Here is a 19,532-nt window from a genome sequence, read left to right on the forward strand (position 1 = left end):
AACTTAAAATGAATCGTAGGTGACAATTTAGCAGCTATAAGTCTAAATCTCCTAAAAATTGATCTTCATGACCCCAGGGTAGAAAAGGGGCTCTTGGAGAAGACACAGAAAATACAAAACAAAAGAGAAACTTGTTAAATTAGACTTCATCTAATTAAAAACGGCAGCAAATGTCCTCATTAAGAAAATGCACAAGGTACGTCACAAACTGAGAAACACATTTGCCAAACATATATCTGACCAATGAAATGTATCCAAAATAGACAGAATTCCCTACAAACCAGTGATAAAAAGACAATCCAAGCCACTTTAAACAATGAGCAAAATACTTAGAACAGACACTTCCCAAAGTGGGATATTCGAGTAGCCAGTAAGCACCTTAAAATCATGCCGAACAACCACTGTTATCCAAAGAAATGCACGCTGAGGCCATAATGAAGTATTTCTCTACGCCCACTTGAACGTCTCAACTGAAAACCACTGAGCACGCCTGGAGCCGGGCTGGCTGTGGGACGACTCGATCACCCACACACGCCCGCGGGAGTGTGGGACGGCGCGTCCCCCAGGGAGACGGTGTGGCAGTTTCCTATTAAGTTAGACACACTTGCCGTGGGAACCAGCAGCAGCCCTCCCGGGTGTCACCCAGGATAACGGACATGTCTGCAATCAGACTCGTGCAGTGCTTAGGTAGCTTAACCCCACACTGGAAATTACCCAACGTCCATCAGCAGGAGAGTTTGAGAAACAGCTGTGGATATTCACACGATGGCGGACTACTCAGCAACACAGACGTTAATAAGCGAATGCCGGGCTCTTAGAAACCCGATGCTGAGTGGAGGAACCCGCTCACAGAGGGTGAAACTCACGCAATCAGGAGGAGGAGGAAGGAGCCTGCGGTGGTGGTGTGAGCAGGCTGTCTGGAAGAGTGGCACCAGGAACTTTTCTGGGGTGACGGGAATGCCTTTTGTCTTGGTGGGGGGCCCAGTTACACGCGTGTGTACATGTAAAAAATATTATATATTTTAAATATTTTTTTTTATTGATTTCAGAGAGGAAGGGAGAGGGAGAGATAGAAACATCAATGATGAGAGAAAATCACTGATTGGCTGCCCCCTACTGAAGACTGAGCCAGCAACTGGGGCATGTGCCCTGACCGGGAATCGAACCGTCACCTCCTGGTTCATAGGTCAATGCTCAACCACTGAGCCACACTGGCCAGGCCAGGCATATGTACTTTTATTGGAGCCCGTCAGCCTGGCATTTCCCATTGGTGTGACTCACTGCAGTTACACGGGACGTGGTCGTGTGTGGGTTCTGCCTGGTCCCGGAAAGGCCTGGAGGCAGGGAGCCCTGGGAACGTTTGCTCCCTTGAGGTGCTTGCAGCGCTGGCCAGAGGTCACCGTCTCTACTACACTGGGTTCCACATTCATGACACATGGATCTGGTGTTCCTGTTGGCCACCCACGCGGTGACAATGATGCTGTCTTTGTCTACTCGGCCACCCCAGCGGGGCACGAACCACAGCCCACAAAGCTGCAGGAAGCAGACGTGGAGTGAGCCAGCCCCCCAGGCGTCGCAGGAGGGTGGTTCGTGCTCATTTTATACACTGCGCTCTTGTTGTTTAAAAAATAATGCAAATCAGAATGACTAAGGCTGTGATTATAAAGCTGTTTGCAATGAAACTGCACTAAAAATAGAAAACGTTATTAAGAAGCTGTATTATTTCTCACAAACAACATGTGTGCGCTGAAATTTCAAGCATTATCTTCACGTGCAAGTGAGAATGGAGCCAGCGGGACAAGTGTGGTTTTAGCTGTGGGAGGCATTCCGGTTCTATTAAGACCCAGCAGGTCCGGAGAGACAGAACCGCTAGCCGTTCAAATATGCCCTCTAGGCCATTTAAAGAGATAGCCGCATTCTGCATAAACTATTGCATTCATCCTCTTAGGAACCACGGAGGCATGTATCCCAGTTCCTACTCTGTGGGGACATGGAAGCGCAGTGGGGCTAGGGGCTTTCCTGGGGCCATTTCACCCACTGACAAGTGAGGAAGGCAGAGGGACGGCCCTTTGTTCTTATCCTCCCAGCCCACCCCCAACCCCTGGCCCTTAGGTTGGGTCCCTCAAAAGCTGACTGGAGACAGGAGCTGGGTGCCAGTAGTGTATTTGGAGGTGATCCCAGGAAACCCTTGGAGGACACAGGGATTGAGACAAAGAAGGAAGGAAAGCCCGTTGGGGGGAGTCAGCGAGGGGTCACCCCTGAGGCAGCTGCCACTCATGGCTCTGGGGTCCCTTTGAGCAACTGCACAGATGACACTGAGGAACAAACTGTCCCACCCCCGGCAAGGGGGTGCATCAGCTCCCTCTGTTGCCAGGAGGACTGTCCTGGGCGGAAGCAGAGAGGAAGCCACAGGCAGGCGGGACTCATCCTGACATCTTGAGAAAGGCTCTTTATTGTCCTTCACGCAAAACCTCATGCCGCTGAGATATTAATATGGCTCTTTGTGCTCCGCAGTGCAGTTTGTGATCCAACCGTGGTGGCTCCTAAGATCCCAGGTTTGGGAGGGACTGAAATTCCCAGTCCACTGTCCCCCTCCTCACTCAGCCACCTGCTGGGCACCCCATGAGGACGTGAAAACCCAGCCCTTCACCCCAAGTCCTGTGGGAGGCAGAGCTTGGATCTCAAGACGGCCAGTTCTACCCACACTGGCTCTGGCTTTTGTCAAGTTCTTTCCCTGAAGAAGCCTCTACTCCATCTCTCATTGGTGCTAGTTGGGCTCCCAAGTTACACAGAATCCCCTATATTCTGCCTTCCCTGGCAGTCATGTGACTCTCTGAGCATGGACTTCCTCCCCCAAGCTCATCTCTGTTGCATCCACCCCTCACTCAGGGCTTCCTTGTCCCTGGTCCTGTGTCTGAATGGTGTCAAGTTGCCAATGTCCTTCTTCCTTCTCTTGGAATTCTGTCCATGAGTCTCAGGGCTCAATCCTTAGTCCCTCCTGCTTTGGGGAGTTCATCTCGCCCATGGCTACAAACATGTCACTCCCCACGTCACATCCCTATCTGAGGGGGAGCTCTAGGCTCCTCTCAAGGAATCTACTCAACACTGATGTCCAACAGCCAAACCACACCCAATGCATCCAAAACTGAGCTCCTCTCTCCTCCCTGCACCTGCGCACCCTCAGCTCCTGCCCTGTGGGGGAGAAGGTGCCATTCCACCCTTTCATGGCTCAGGCTGGACCCTGGAGGCTTCTTGGACCTCTTCTGTTCCTATCCCACTTCCACTTAGGAAATCACCTGACTCCTCCTTCAGAACATGCCAGAATCTGACCATTCCTCACCACCTCCACTTGCACCCTCCTCCTAATGCAGTAGTCTCTGCATGGTCCTTCAGGGTCCCACGTGATCTGCCCCCAGCATCCCTCCACCTCATATCCAAATGTCTGAGCTTCAAATAGCCAGAGTGGAGAATGCTCGGTGGCCAGCCAGGAGTCAGCGAGGACCGCAGAGGGACCATGCGTTAGCAGTAGGACTGAACTGTGCCTGGAGCAAGGGTCCTCTGCAACCGTCCTAGCAAACCTTACAACCGGTCTCAAAGGCACCGGACAGACATGCGTGTAACTTAACTGCCTGCCCGACAGAGCCCACGCTCTTTAAGGAGGGAAACAAAGTCCAATCAACAATATAACAAAAAAATGCAAACACGGATCTATGCAAAGGAATGAAGAAAAAACATCACTGACTACAGAAAGCAAAAAAAGATAACAGTGTATTAAGAGTTTCCCCGTGGAAATAGAAGTGAAATGAATGACAAATAGCACAAAGAATGAGGTGGGAGAAGCGAAAGCACAGTTGTGAGATGCTTACACTGTTGACAAGGGGTGTAATAATATAATTTAAAGACTGTGATAAGCTGATGATACATGTTGTGAAACCAAGAGCAACCTCAAAGAAATTCAATAAAGAAGCAAAGATCATAAACCGGGAGTGGAGGAAAATGGAATTAAAAAATGCTCTCTGTGCAAAAGATGTAGGAAAAGATAGAAAAAATGTCAAGAAGGCTTCAATGAGACAAGTAGAAAATGAGTATCAAGGTAGTAGATTTAAATCCAACCATATCCATAATCACATATAATGTGAATGGTTTAAAAATGCCACTTGAAAACTGAAATTGCCAGTATTGATAAAAGCTGCCTGTAAGAAATCCACTTCCAATATAAGGACACAGATACATTAAAAGTAATAAGATGGAAACGAATATAACCATGAGCATTGCGCATAAGAAAGCTGCAGTGGCTATATTAATAGGCGATAAAGAAGACTTTAAAACAGAAAATAGTCCCAAGGATAAAGGGACGATTTCATATGGATCAAGAAGTAGATACATCAAGAAGACACAACAATCCTAAATAAGTACGTACCTAATAACAGAAATTGAAACGGTATGAAGCCAAAACCAAGAGAACTGAGAGAAGAAATAAGTGTATCCACAATATAGTGGGTATTTCAATCTCATCTTTCATCAATCAGTAGAACAAGTAGACAAAAAAAATAGTAAAGGTATAAGAACCTTGAACTACACTATCAACTAACTTGACCTAATTGACATTTCTAGATTATTCCACCCAAAAACAGCAGAATATACATTCTTCTTGGGAGTACCTGGGACAGTCACCACAGTATACCATTTAGCTCAATAAATTAAAAAAGACGGAAGTTACACAGGGTTTACTTTTGATCAGACTAGAATTAATAGAAATCAACAGCAGAAAGAGAGTTGGAAAATATCTAAGTATTTGAAAATTACATAAAATACTCTTAAATAACACATGGACCAGAGAAGGAACCACAAGGTAAATTAGAAAAATATTTTGAGCTGAATAAAATTGAAAACACAACAAACCAAAATGTATGAGGTACAGCTAAAGTATGTGTAGAGGGAAATACCTAGCTTTTAATCATTATAAAAAAGGAGAAAGATTTAAAGTCAATGATCTAAGCTTCCACCTTTATTAGATAGAAAAAGAAGAGCAAATTAGAACTGGAGCTAAAGAGGAGAAATCGACGAAACAGGAGACAAACAGAGGAAGCCAATGAAACTCAAAGCTGGGTCTTTAAAAAAAATCAATAAAATCTAGTATAAATCTCTAGTTAGACTGATTAACTCAAAAAGGGAGATGCTATAAATTACTAATATTTTGGATGAAACTGAGGATTTCACTATCATCCTATGGACATAAAAAGGATCACAAGGACATATTTCAAACTACATCATGCCAATAAATTCTTAGAGGAAATGAACACCACCTCTTCAAATGAATTCCCAAATAAGTACAAACCCTTAATCTACTAATCTAGTTAAGAAATCGAACTCATGCCCTAACCGCTTTGGCTCAGTGGATAGAGCATCAGCCTTCGGACTCAAGGGTCCCAGGTTCGAGTCCGGTCAAGGGCATATGCCTTGGTTGTGGGCACATCCCCAGTAGGGAGTGTGCAGGAGGCAGCTGATCGATGTTTCTCTCTCAACGATGTTTCTAACTCTTTATCCCTCTCCCTTCCTCTCTGTAAAAAAATCAATAAAATACATTTAAAAAAATAAAAATTATAAAAAAAGAAAAGAAATCGAACTCATAATTTAAAACCTTCCCACAAGGAAACTCCACACACAGATAGATTCACTGAGGATTCTACAAGCACTTAAGATAGAAACAAGGCCGACTCTATACAAACCCTCCCAGAAAAATCACACAGGGGCCCCGGAAGCCTTCCTAACTCATTTTATGAGGTTAGATGAACATATAATAACAAAGCTAGGACCAATATTCCTCCTAAACTTCACAAAATATTTGCAAATTGAATGTAGAAAATATACCATGGCCAAATAGAGTTTGTACTAGGAATGCAAGATTAGTTTAACTATTTAGAATCAATCAGTAAAATACGCCATGAACAGGATGGAGAAATAAAACATGAACCTCTCAATAGAGGCAGAAAAAGCATTTGACAAAATTCAACACCAATTTATAATGAAAACTCTGAACAAATTAGGAATAGAAAGAAAAACCCCTGATAAAGGATATCTAAAGAAAATTGCAGCTAACGTCATAATTGATGGTGAAAGACTCCACACATTCCCTCTATGATTGATAACAAAGCACGAATCTACACTCTCACATATTGTACTGGATCTCCTAGCTAGTACAATAAGGCAAGAAAAAGAAACAAAAGGCATCTAGATTTAAAAGCAAGAAGCAAATCTCTCTTGGAAAATCTACAAAAAGGTATTGGACTTAATAAGTGATAGTTTAGCGAGGTCAATAAACAATAGCAATTATATTTCTATAAAATAAAAACAATTAGAAATGAAAAAATGCAACAAATCTATTGACAATAGCATGAAAATAGAAAATGCTTAGTAACAAATACATCAAAATGTATTTAAGAACATTTCCCTGACAACTATAGTAACACATTATAGAGAAACATTAAGAGAAACCTAAATGAGAGATATTCCATATGCATGAATCTGAAGGCTGAACATTATACCAGTAATTCTTCCCCAAATTTTCTATATATTTAATACAATTTCCATCAAAATCCCAGTAGACTTTTTTTTTTTTGGTATCAATTGACAGACTGATTCTAAAATTTATTTGAAAATAAAAGGAACCTAGAATAAGCAACATGTTTTTGAAAAAGAAGAGAAATCCCTTGGACTCGCATTTCTTGAATTCAAGACTTACTAAAAATTTACAGGCCAAACCCTAACAGAACATATACTTAACCATATGATCCAGAAATCTCATTCAATCCCATAGACATGAAAATAGAGCCCAGCCGGTGTGGCTCAGTGATTGAGCATCGACTTACGAACCAAGAGGTCATAGTTCGATTCCCGATGAGGGCACATGCCTGGGTTGCAGGCTCGATCCCCAGTGTGGGGTGTGCAGGAGACAACCAATCAATGATTATCTCTCATCATTGATGTTTCTGCCTTTCTCTCTCCCTTTCCCTTCCTCTCTGAAATCAATAAAAACATATTAAAAAAAAGAAATGAAAATATACATCCCTACATAAATACTCACAGCAGCCCTATTCATAAAGCCCCAAAATGGAGACAGCTCAAAGATCCTTCAGCACGTGACCGGATAAACCAGCTGTGGTCCTTCCCACCACGGGGCACGACTCACCTATAAAAAGGACTGAACTACTGACACACTCAACACACGGGCACAGCTCCAAAACATTAGGTTGAGCCAAGGAGAGCACACACGTTATGTAATTCCTTTTATCTGATACCCTTGAAAAGACAAATCTCATCTTCGGTGTCAGAAAGCAGGTCGGTTGCTGGCAGAGAGCAGGAGTAGAGCGAGGGGGTTCATGGGAGGGGGCGCCTGAGAACTTTCCCAGGTGATGTAAATGTTCTGTGTCGTGGTTTTGGGGTAGTTACAGGGGTGTGTACATTTTCCAAAGCTCATCAAAATCTACACCCCAACAGGACCGTTATCTTATGCATACGGCATACATAAGTGAGAGTGGTACGGTTCCGGGAGGAAATGGGGTTTTAGTGAAACAGCACCACTGGCTGAGGCATCCTGAGGCTGCAGGCTGCACACGGCCCACCTCTCTGGCTCACAGTCTAAATGGGCAGGGCAGGCACTGATCTCAGGAGGACAAGAGGGGACTGTCGCCCAGTGTCCGCTAAGTCCCTGGGGAGAGAATGGCGGGGTGTCCCTGAGGAATTGTCATGGGCAGAGTAGAAGCCTGTCTCTGCAGTTATAAATGGCTTTAGATCCTGGAATAGTATGCGGCTTTCGATGCTAATGCATAACTAATACACATTCATCACAGGGTAGCCCGGAGCTTTCTTCTTTTTCTTTTATATTTAAAATGACAGCAGGGCCTTACCAGAGAGTTGCTTGAGGGCCACAGGTCTCACTTTGTAGGGAGTGCTGCAAAAGAGAAGACAGGTCACCGTGAGATACTGTCAGAGACGGCCGGGCACACCTGGCCCCAGAGATAAGCGCTCAAGTGAATTAGAATTCACTGGATTATTTGTTGTTGTTGTTGTTGTTGTTTTAAATTAGTTCTTGCCTGGCCCGGGTAGTTCAGTGGTTGAATGTTGACCTATGAACCAGGAGGTCACGGTTCGATTCCAGTCAGGGCACATGCCCCAGTTTCGGGCTTGATCCCCAGCAGGGGGTGTGCAGGAGGCAGCTGATCAATGATTCTTTCTCATCACTGATGCTTTTATCTCTCCCTCTCCCTTCCTCTTTGAAATCAATAAAAATATATTTAAAAAAACAAAAGAAAGAAAGTACCTGTCTTACCACTGTTGGAACGGCTGGCTCTAGGAATAGTGACAAGGCTGGCTCTACACAGGTGTGGTGGGTGGGGAGAGAGCCAGAGGCGCTGAAGACAGACGCCCCACGGACCAGACTTGGGATGGGCTTATGCAGAGACCCTCCCATCGCCACAGGATCCTGAACGGAGCCCAACTCTCCCTGAAGAGCCCATCTCAGCTGCGAATGCGCACAGGTAAACCTCTCATGGGTGAACTGGGGAACGGGGAACCCCAAACTGGGAACTGAAGCAAAAGTGGGCGTGGGACCGGACCTGGAGAGTGAATGTACCGAGCAGTCACAGGAACCTTCCAGGCCCTTGAGCCAGATGCCCGGGTTGAGTTTCTGGCCCCTCCAGGTTGGCTCCTTGGTCCTTAACCCTGACTCTGAATATCCCATGGCCAAATAGAGTCTGGGGGCTCTCAGACCCAGGCAAGCTGCTGCCGGGACCCGTCAGCTCCTGGCTCGGTCACGGTCGAGCCGCCTCGCCATTCTCTTCCTCAACAACGAACTGCTGCAAACTACTCTGGGGTAAACTGCCTTGAACTTCCATTGCATTTGTCTTTTTTTGAAAACATTACTGCCTGGGTGCCCTCCTTGGGAGGAGGAGCCCGGCCGGGACCCAGGAGGCCTGTCTCCTGGGCTGAGGGATGCCCGTCTGCCACCTCACAGGCACACAGCCCTTCGCCCACCAGAACGCTACACCTGTGACGACTGGGCTAAAACGGGAAACCGGAGGAGCCCTTGTGGAGGACACACGGGCTGCGCCACTGTGGCCCCTCCTCTCTCCCTGTGCCCGGCCACAGCCCCTCTTCTTCTCATGCTATTTGAGCGTCTGTTTCTCTCTCCCGTGAGGAGCTATCTGGACGCAGCTGTGGCAGAAAGAGAGGGGTGGCGTGGTCAAGAGGCCACAGCGTTCCCAGCTGGACCCCCTGGCAGCCAGAACGGCCCCCGGTCCAGGGAGAAGCGCGGGACCGAGGTCCCTCTGAGCGCTGTCCGAACAAGGTTGGGATGCGTCTATTCTACTTGTTGGTCCTCAGGGGACAGGGCTGCCAGGTGGTCAATCTCCCTTCTGACCAGCCCCCAGAGAGAGCGGGAGCCCCGCAGCCGCGGTTAATGAGAGCCTCCCCCTTGGGTCATCTGTCGCAGGTTGTTTAAAATGCGGTCTGGTCATCCTCTGACCTGGGGAAGGGAGGGGCCCTCAGTGGGTCCTGGCCGTGGGAGGAGCAGGAATTCAGCACAGAAGAGGGTATGCTTTTGTGGTGGGGCCCTCCTGTGCATGGGGCCATGGAGCTGCCCCCTGACCCTCTTCCCCCATGTGACAGCCATAATATCTCCAGACATCGCCAGATGCCCTCGCCCGCTGCCGCCCTGTGGAGAAGTGCTGCCACAGAGCCAAGGGCCAGACCAGAGATAACGCGTGACAGAGTCTGAAAAGACAAACTGTTTCAACTGAATTCAGACAAAAATGTGGTTTCGCTCCATCAGAGACCAGCTTGCACTGACAAGGCACTGGTCTGAGTGAGAGATCACTTGTCTGGTGGACAAGCCTGGGTGACAGGTCACGTGCTGGCTTTCCTTCTGCAGCGAGCTCTGGTTAGGCCGGAGCCTGGCTGAGATCTACAAGAATCTCGTTGACGTCTTTAGGGAGCCAATTAGCACCGTTCCTTCCGGGGAGCCCGGAGCCCATAATCAGGGGGCAGAAGCTGCTGATGAGTGAGATTCAGGGAGGCTGATGGGTGCGCTGGGCGGGGGAGGCCTGGCGGGGGTGGGGGAAGCCTGCAGGGGAGGTCTCAGGTCACCTGCCATTAGGCAGCCGCGAGCCCTCCAGTTGCTGGGTAGGTGAGGGTCTGCCTGGTGCAGGCTGTCTCCCGAAGGCTCAGACCAGCTGGCTCAGGCCAGATTCACACATGTCGCTTGGAGGGGGTGTTCAAGGAGGACCCGGAGACACAGACTGGGGTCTCAAGGGGCACCCCCACACCCAATCGCACTCGTGTTCCCCACAGAGAATGCAGTTTAAATTGCCTCGCCCAGCCCCTAGGATGAAGTGGGGGCCGTCGGGGACTCTGCAGAGCACTGGGCAAAGGGGCCGAACAAAGATGGAGGGGCCCTGCTCAGAGTCCTCGTCCTTCCTTCCTCTTGCCACACACAGTGTACTCATATTCGAAAATGTGTTCACTGCCGACCCCTCCCCTGTCCCTCCCCTCCACCCCCCCTCCCCCGGCTGCCTCCCCCCCCCCCTGTGCAGAGAGGAGTCCCCAGGACTTCAACACCAGGATTCGTCCCGGTGGGAAAATGCCAACTGTCCCCAGGGGCTCTGTCAGGGAATGTCCTGCTCCCCTTCTGCAGGTGGACAGGGGGTGGCTCCACTATTCGACACTCAGCCCCCTTGCCTCGGTTTGCCCATCTGTGAAATGGTAATAACACCAGTCCCTGCTCACAGGGCTCCTGGCCCCCTTACAATTGTTACCACCTGGGTAAGGAACCAGCTGAACCAAGCCTCCTTCACCGGCCCTCCCACCCCACCCTCCCATCTTTGCTCTACATTCAGATTTCTTCAGCATTAAATCACAAAAACAACCAGAGATCCTCGGGTGGGTGTGGGCAAGTGTCGGAGACGCCACGAGGACAGGGTCGAACTAAGCCGCCGGCCGCTTACCTCTCGGAATTTGCGGGCATGGTGGGGTCGATGGAGACCATGGCGTCGTCCGTGGTCAGCAGGGAGATGGTCGTGTTCCTGGAAGACACGCCAAGCCGGCGCCTTCACCTGACGGCCTCACGGGGCGCACCCTGGGATGGGCCTCGCGCGAGAGGGGCGCCCGGAGCCCCGAGAGCACGAGCGGACTTGTGCTTCGGCCCTGCCGCCCGGTTGTAAATAAAGCGGAATGGCCGAGTAACCCTACGTGCTCGGGGACTTCACCGTCATTTAAAATGGGACTTGGAGAAAGCCTCACTGACTGAGTTGGAAGGTTAAATAAAACGGGCGAAATGGGAATAAACAGTATATCGTTTGCCTTCCTACTTCATTCCTTTGGGAGTCCACCTAAATGGGCACGAATCTCTCCGACAAAACAGTTTTAAGTGAAAACGTGGAGTCTCCCTCCAACCTCTCCCCGGGTCCTCCCGTGAGCGGCTGCCTGCGCCACGGTAGGTGAGCTGCCTGCTCTTCAGTTGCGTATTTTTTAAAATCTGTGCAATGGGTGACACTCAAACCTCAGGGTTGGTCTAAAGCAGTGGTTCTCAACCGTGGCTGCACATTAGAATCACCTGGGAACCTTTTTAAAATCCTGATTTCTGGGCCTCATCCTCTGGAAATTCTGTTTCTTTGTTACTAATGTTGTGGCCCCAGCCCATAACAAAGGAACAGAATTTCCGGAGGATGAGGCCCAGAAATCAGGATTTAAAAAAGATTCCCAGGTGACTCTAATGTGCAGCCAAGGTTGAGAACCACTGGTCTAAAGAATAACATACATTTATTTCTTAGCACAGCCCTTAACAAAAGATGCCCCAGCCGGTGGCTATTTTTGCTGCTACAAACTGCCTGCCATTTGCTGTAATTCAGCTCCGAATGCCTTCCTCACTCGCCTGTGAAAGACTCCGTGGTCCCCGCTGGACCCGGATACTGACTTTAAAGGCAACTGTCCTGCCAAAGCTACTCCCAATCACTCTATAATTGAAAAGTTACGATAGCTTTCCCACTTGCTCTAGGACACTGCTGATTTGGGAAAACAGTTCTCAGGGAATGCTGACGATTCTATAAGGTAGGCAACTGGTCTTTTCCCAAATACTGATCTGTGATGACCCGCCTGAGCTAGAGGAGGCACCTGCTGGACCGTTAGGGGATGGGAGAGGTGGGGGCGGGCAAAGCCAGACACAGCTGCCCTCCTTCATCCTCCCTCCAAAAGCAGATGCGTCAATGGAGGAGAAAGGAAACTCTTGATGCTACTTTCTGCCTGATTCCGCCCAACGCTTTCCTCCCTGCAGACACGGGAAGCCTGTGGCACCAGTGTGCCGGCTGTGGCCGAAACCGCCAGGGTTTCATTCACAGATGTGAAAGGGTTGCCCAGGTGGCCCTTCTGCCCCTCTCAGCCCTCCCCCAGGGCGACCCCACCTCTTTTCCGGTCAAGGTGAACTGAAAGACACGGAGGCGGGGGCAGAGACGCCCTCCTGGCGGCGGGTCGGCTGCACACTCACCGAGGCAGGCCGGTGGCGATGCAGAAGAGGTCCATGATGTCGCTGGAGTTGCAGTACTTGCTGAACACCACCTGCGGGACAGAGCGACAGGCCGTGAGGAGCGGAGGAGCGGCGGTGGGTCTCCACGTTGGCTTCAGAGTCCGGGAGCTCCTCTCCGGCCCCAACCCGCAGGCTTATTTTAAAAAGAAGAAACCATAACCTTGGGCTCTGGAATGTTACACATAATACACGTCATTCAGTGCATGGAGAGAGGTTGTGACTAATTTCATTCCTTTGCCACTGAAAAGAGTTGTAAAATCCAAAGCGACCGCCCACGTAAACGCCCCCGCAGGTGACAGGCGGCCACATGCCCACCCTCCGTGGAGCCTGGCTCAGCGCAGATAACCTTGGCTTAGGGATGTCTCACTGCAGGGAGCCCCCAGTGACCTCATGAGGGCCATTATGTAAAAAAATAATAATGTATAAATTTAAAGGTCGTTAGTTTTAAGAAAATTGCCTTTTAGGACCAAGGGCTGATGTATGACTAAATCAGGAAATCACAGTGAGAAGGGACGTGCTGTGAACCATGGTCCCCAGAGCACACCATCTGGGTGCCTCCCACCCGGACGGGGGAGACTGAGTTGGCGTCAGCGCCTTTTGTCCAAGGGGTCCCAGGTCCCGCCCTGGGCGACTTCAAGTCCACCCAGGGAGCTGTTCTCCAGGCCTGACAGCGCACGGGCCAGTCCCCGCCGAAGCTCCACTTCCATCACAAATGTTTCCCTGACCCGGGCCCTGCTTGCTCACAGCACGAGCTGGGCTGGGAGGGAAGCAAGCCTGAGTGGGTGGTGGCTTGTCAGTGCCCAGGGCACCACTTTCAGCGAAGCTCAGTTTGCATCGTCCTTTATTAGACACAGTGAACTATAAAGAGCAGGTGTTTCCCCCTCAAACTTAGCCCTTCTGTGACCAACACCAGGTCCTGTGTGCTGATGGCCTGGCAACACTGCGACAAGGCCACTGTCAGTGACGGTGCCATTGGCCTGCGCTGCCCACCCTGCAGCCGCTATCCTGGCTCAGCCCTGGACCCTGGCACCGACCTGTTTCTAGATCCAATTGGGCCATAGAAGGTCCACCTCCTCCCCTGGGCACATGAGGTTCTAGGGTTTGTGTGTTCTAGCTGAGTCCTTGCCAAGTTCCTATCCCCAGCCTCCACTCCAGGCCCGAGCGTCCCCACCCTGGGCCCTCCCCTCCGGCCCTCCTCTTCCTCCGGTTCCCGTATTCCCTCTCCCTGCTCCTGGCCATCAGGACTCACTGGCAGCTGCTCCTCGAGGCCTCTGGACCCGACACCCCTGCAGAGAAGTCTTGCCTTTGACCGTGTGTCAGGTCCATGTTTTCATGGCAGCGCATCCCCAGCGGCCCTGGCCACTCACGCACTGGCACGGGGATATTTCTACTTCCCCCTCTTGGACCTCTGTCATGTTCATTTCCATCGCTGGGCAGAAGTCCTGGGTGCTGGCGGGTTGGGTGGCACTGCCCGGCTCAGGAGCACCACCTGTTGTAGTTCTCCAAGGCAGACGTGACGCCTTTATAAAGGTCCCCGCCCCTGGGCGCATGTGCGCAGACACCACACGTCTAGTCGGGATCCCGTCCCAGCCCCTCGGAGCTCACGGGGTGGGGACGATCTCGGGGTTCTCTCCAGTCTCATCTGGCAAGACAGCTTCCGATCACGGCGTCTGAGGACTTGACTAGAGGAGTCATGTCAACAACAGCACCTCCGAAAGCGAGGGGGCCGCGAATGGGACCGCAGCTCTTACGACAGGGGGTCTCCCAGACTTTGCCAAGAGCACCCGCCCCACAAAGCAGTTGGGGTGAGGTGGTGTCCTGGTTGCCGCATGGCCCTCGAGGCTCCCTCGCCTCTTATCTCTGTGACTTGAGCAAGCTACTCAGCTTCTCTGTGCTCCCGTTTCATCTTCTGTAAAACGGGCAACCCAGGTCGCGGTCACCGCAGAGGGTGTTTTACTCAGACACTTGCTGAGGCTCCGCGATCAGCTGGAGCCAGTTTGTGGCTTCATTGCAGGACCGACCACCTCAGAGCCCCAGAGGACAGGACCCTGGGGGCCGGCGTCTGACGGCCTCATACAGACGATGTTCGTACCGTTCGCCTGGGATTTCAGTTCAACAACAGACAAGTGACGAGATGGCTCACCCGAGGCCCCGCGGAAGCAGGACGACGGGCACGGTGCTGTGCTTGTCTGCCGCGCTGTAGACGTTTTCACGTTTCATTTTCCGGATGGATAGGGAAGCTCTTTCTCCTCCGAAGCTATATGTCACTCTCAACAACCTAACAGCTCCTTTTGTAAAGCGAAACGAAACATTTTCACATGCTCGCTGGGTTTTACTGCCTGCCCTCCCCTAATTCAGAAACTTTTATAAGTTTTTGCTTTTCATGGCAAAGCTGTTATCTGCAAAGTCTCCATGAGCACACATTCTCCTTCTTACCAGGCTGTACTTGGGGATATCGGTCTTGCTCATTTACTCAGGGGTGACCAGACTCTTGTGACCACGAGGAGTTGGTGCTTGCGGAGCCCTCCTTGGGGACTGACCTGGTCCGGGGCCCCCAGGCTCCTGCCTTCGAGGTGGGAAGGGAGGCCTCACCTACTGGCGGCACAGGGGCCTTGGGACATTCTGGGGAGCTGGACGAGAAATGAGTTCCCCCAATTTGTAAGAGAGTTTTGTGCGCTGGCCTTCCTAGCCTCGGGACAGCAAATAATGGAAGTGCTGACAAGCCCAATTATGAAGTCTTTCGGCAAAGCAAACACAGGAAGGGCCATCTGGCAGACTGGCCCTCTTGCCCTGCACAGAACAGCCAAACCACGTGAGGCCAGCCTTATCCTGTGATCCAGAATCATCTTTCCTTCAGGTCACGTCTGCCAACCGGTGGGGAAGTCTGGAGTAGGAAGAGTCCAGGGGGTGTCTCCAGGGGCAAACCATGCTGTGTCCATTGGCAAACACATTTCAATATTCTGCATATAAACGCGTGGGTCTTTGATCCTGGCTGGTTGGTCATGGTTAGAGCCTCAGCCTTCAGACCATACCTCAGTGGCAGGTTTGATCCCTGATCCCGGTTGGGGTGCATGTGGGAGGTAACCAGTCCATGTTTCTCTCTCTCTCCCCCTCCTTCCTCCCTCCTACTCTCTCTAAAGATCAATGGAAAAAATATCCTCAGGTGAGGGTTAAAAAAATAAAAATAAATGCATGGTTCTTTGATTTCTCTTTTTGAACATCTTACCAGTTCCCTTGTTCAACTAATGCATTAGATAAAAATCTTTGACGCGTATCATATTACGGCTGTGTGAGAGTTGTGCCTTTGCCTTACTTATTTAGTGAGTTAATGAGCCTTCAGCAGGGCCAGGCAGGTGAGAGGCAGGGTGAAGCAGCAGGTGCACCCTCTGTCGGACGGGCTGGGAAAGCAGCGTCTTACCGTCTCTCCAGGTGTCAGAGAATGTGGCGAGCAGGCACGGCCATGGCATACTCAGCCCCATGTTGGGTGCCATATATACCGAGCCAGCTAGCCAGGTTCGGTGAACCTGAGAGGGGGCGGTGAAGGATTGAGAAAAGAGACAAGAGAAAAAAGCTGGGTCTGGGTGGGCCGCTGTCCTCTGTGATGGAGAGCTAGTGACAGCGCCACAGGCTACAAGCTGTGTCTTTATTTTATAGCCAGATTCCACGAGGCAAAGTAAGGGCGGGGTCTAGATGTTTGCAACATTCTCATGCGTTTTGATCCTACTTAATTACATGCACCTGAACTCTATCAAGTCCACATCATTCAGGCACATGGGGCCACATGTTCGGACCATAGGTTCAAACTTACAAGTACAGCCTTTGTCTATAATTGTGCTGGGAGGGCTTTGCCCTCTAAACTGGGACTTGAAAGTGGCTTTGCCATGAGAAGACTGTGCCCTCTCATTAGTCTGAGGCTTGAACCTGTCCAAACACTGTAGCTGCTCTCCACAGGAGAAGCCCCGCCTAGACCAGGTGTTGCTGCTGTGGGAACCAGCCCCACAGCACACGTGCTTGGGTGGCCTGGGAGACACCCCACCCCGGGGCAGCCTTGTCAGGAGGGCACAAGGCTTTTTGTTCACACGTTGGATCATTTTGCAAATCCTTTATCCTTTATCCAGAAACAAAGAGCACCAACAAAAAAGGGTTTTTTTTAATAAAATGAAATTTAAAAATAAGATATGGAGGCAGTAAGATTAACGGAAAAAATAAAGATTTGGTACTGCTGTCCAACTTGAGGCAAATCGGGGCCAACGTTCATGAATGAGCACAGCGGGTCACCCCAAACTCTTCTGTGGCTTGATTGGCAGCCCGTGATATTAAAACAAGACCAGAGAAGTAAATGAGAAGGCAGAGGTCTCTCGTCCCCGGATATTAATCTCCCCTCGTATTTACTAGTAGCTGGGCCTTGAATGTCAGGGGAACTTCAGAAGCCTCCCACCGCCTGCATCACAGAATGACTGACACTCACCGAGCGTGAGCCACAGGCCCAGCCCTGTGCTCAGGGATCTCCACATGGGAACTGAGGCACACGGAGACACGCGAGGCTCCCACAGGCCTAGCCCATGAGTGGCAGTCAGGACCCCAGGCCACCGTTATTCAGTGTTCACACCTGAACACAACACCCACGGCACCAGGTCTCTGTCTTTTGATACCTACACTCTAACCAGCCGTGAGCAGTGGTGCTGTGGCAGGAGTTGTGGGTCCAGTGCTTGTCCCCAGTTTCTCCTTCTGTTTCACCCTACCCCGACCCATGGGCAAGACCATAACCACTTGGAGCCTCAGTATGCCATTCTGTAAATGGGGCTATAAATGCCCGCCTCTCAGGACCGTGATGAGAAATACGTGAGGGAACACGTTTGAAAGGAATCACTCGGAACACCTGCGGCTCGAACCCAATGTCATACCAGCCAGGTGCCCATGGGTCGCCCGGTCCCTGCTGGTTCCAATGCCCTGATCTGGACTCAGGTCTTCAGGGGTCTCCGAATTGCCAGATGCACCCAGAACAACATCTGGCCACATTTCGTTCGGGACCCAATCTGATTTTAGTAGGAATTCAATCTGCACAATCTCCAGAACGTGAGGAAGGAGCGTCCAATCCACTCCTGTTTTTCCTGGCAGGGGTGGGTGGGGAAGGGCTGCCTTTGACTCTGGAGCGTCAGGATCGGAGGCCTGGGAGCCTCGACCTGAGCGGCACGCTCACGGCAGGATGATCCTCTGCTTTGTCGGGACTGATCAACAGCCAATCAAGACAAGGAAGGAGGTACGTGTCAGTGGAGCACACACAGGTTGGCTGGACCTTCTGGCCCAGCTCAGGGTTGGGACTGGCCCATCGGTGTTGCACAGCCCAGAAGGTGGGGCCTAGTGCTCCGGTGAGGACTGTACTGTTGGCTGGGTGGGCACCATTCTGACAGAGGCCCTCTAGGCCTGTCCTTACAGGTGGGGACTTAGGAGTGAGACCCAGGGGACTGCAGCGGCCAGCCCATTACCATCACAGCCTGGGGTGCCTCGACCAATGGGCTGTCCAGCTCACTCCCTACAGCCCCGGCTCCTGGTGATCCTGCCCCACCCCAATGACCTAAGACTGGCCATTGCCCAGTCACCTTTCCTCACCAGAACGTTTACTAAGTCATCTGGAGCTGGTGGCAACTGGGGTGAGTGCAGGGTCACGGGGAGTCTGTCCTCAGCTGACCACGCGAGCCACCCAGATGAATAAGGAGGAACAGTCCCTGAAGAAGGATAAGAGGGAGGCGCCAATCATAGAGGGCAGAGAGAGGGAAGCAGAGAGCCCAGGACCCCCCGGTTTCCTGGCACCCTGGATCCTGGGGCTCTTTCTGGGGACCTGCCAGGTCATTACAGAAGCTCAATGAGCTCCCTCCCCGCATCCATCGACCCCACCTCTACACAAACCCAGGCCTCTTGAACCGGCATAAGAACATGTCTGTTTCTCGATATCCAAGCGCCTCGACCAATACACTTAGGAAAACAGGGCTGGTGATGGTGGAGCAGATGGCCAGAGGGCTGCCAAACCCGCCAGGTGGCCGCCAAACCTGCCAGGTGGCTGCCAAACCCGCCAGAGGGCTGCCAAACCCGCCAGGTGGCCGCCAAACCTGCCAGGTGGCTGCCAAACCCGCCAGGTGGCCTCTGGGTTAAAGAGACAGGAGAAGCCGTTTCTAAAAGCCCGGGAGTGGCTGCTTCTCCGTTCTGAGGCCAGAGGCCTCTTCCTGGGACACGGCTCTATTGACAAGCACCAGCGCTCTGTGCTCCCCTTTCCCCCTCGGCCACCCCACCCAGGGACTCACTGAGGGGAGCATCGGGAAGGGGCCCCTCCAGGGCCTGCTTTGCAGCCACACGCTGTGCCGTGTTGTGCCAGGAGGCAGGAGCGCGACATGCCTGCAGACTGCCTGGCAGGTCTCGATAATCGCGTTTGCCCATTACGAGGCTAGGCGTGCAGATCTGCTCAATGCCGAGCCGGAGCCCTTGGGAACGCTGCACCAGGGAGATGTGCAAGGGAGTCTCCAAGGGAGAGGACGGGTAAACAATGAGCCGGTGGAAGGTTCTGGAGTGGAAACAGGATTCCGATGATGTGAGCGCTGGACAGGAACTAGGATGCGGGCCATGTCAGCAGTGATGTGGGGGCGGCGAGGAGGGGGGTCCAGGCTTCAGCGAGACCAACAGAGGCTTTGAGGCGCTCGCCCACTGCCTGGGGCACCCCACCTGTGCCAGACCTCTGGGAGGTTCTTCCACCACTGAGAGGGGCCTGGCATGGGGGCCTCCTCACCTTGGCCTGAGCGGGGAGCCAGGGCTCGTTCTGGTCACCTCCCGATTGGGGCTGGACCTCCTGCCCTGGGCCTCTCCTGGCTTGCCAGTGAGATCCCTCTGGCACCAGTCCTTTAATTCAGCAGCAGATTCCACCGCAGGGAAGCTGCCCAGGCTGGGATGCACACGGGCATGACCACGC

General features: G+C 51.4%; 1 protein-coding gene across 2 annotated transcripts in view; it reads right to left on the reverse strand.

Moving 5' to 3' along the window:
- The window catches only part of PDE9A (phosphodiesterase 9A), an 86,582-nt gene that overhangs the window by 47,124 nt on the left and 19,926 nt on the right, over positions 1 to 19,532 (reverse strand). For both annotated transcript variants that reach the window (XM_036351439.1, XM_036351440.1), the window contains exons 2-4: positions 12,536 to 12,606; positions 11,001 to 11,078; positions 7,908 to 7,951 (exon numbers count right to left, since the gene is read on the reverse strand). In XM_036351439.1, the coding sequence (XP_036207332.1) occupies positions 7,908 to 7,951; positions 11,001 to 11,078; positions 12,536 to 12,606 (193 nt within the window). The remainder of the gene's footprint in view (positions 1 to 7,907; positions 7,952 to 11,000; positions 11,079 to 12,535; positions 12,607 to 19,532) is intronic.

This window comes from Myotis myotis, unplaced genomic scaffold, assembly GCF_014108235.1.
Source record: "Myotis myotis isolate mMyoMyo1 unplaced genomic scaffold, mMyoMyo1.p scaffold_m19_p_2, whole genome shotgun sequence".
NCBI lineage: Eukaryota > Metazoa > Chordata > Mammalia > Chiroptera > Vespertilionidae > Myotis > Myotis myotis.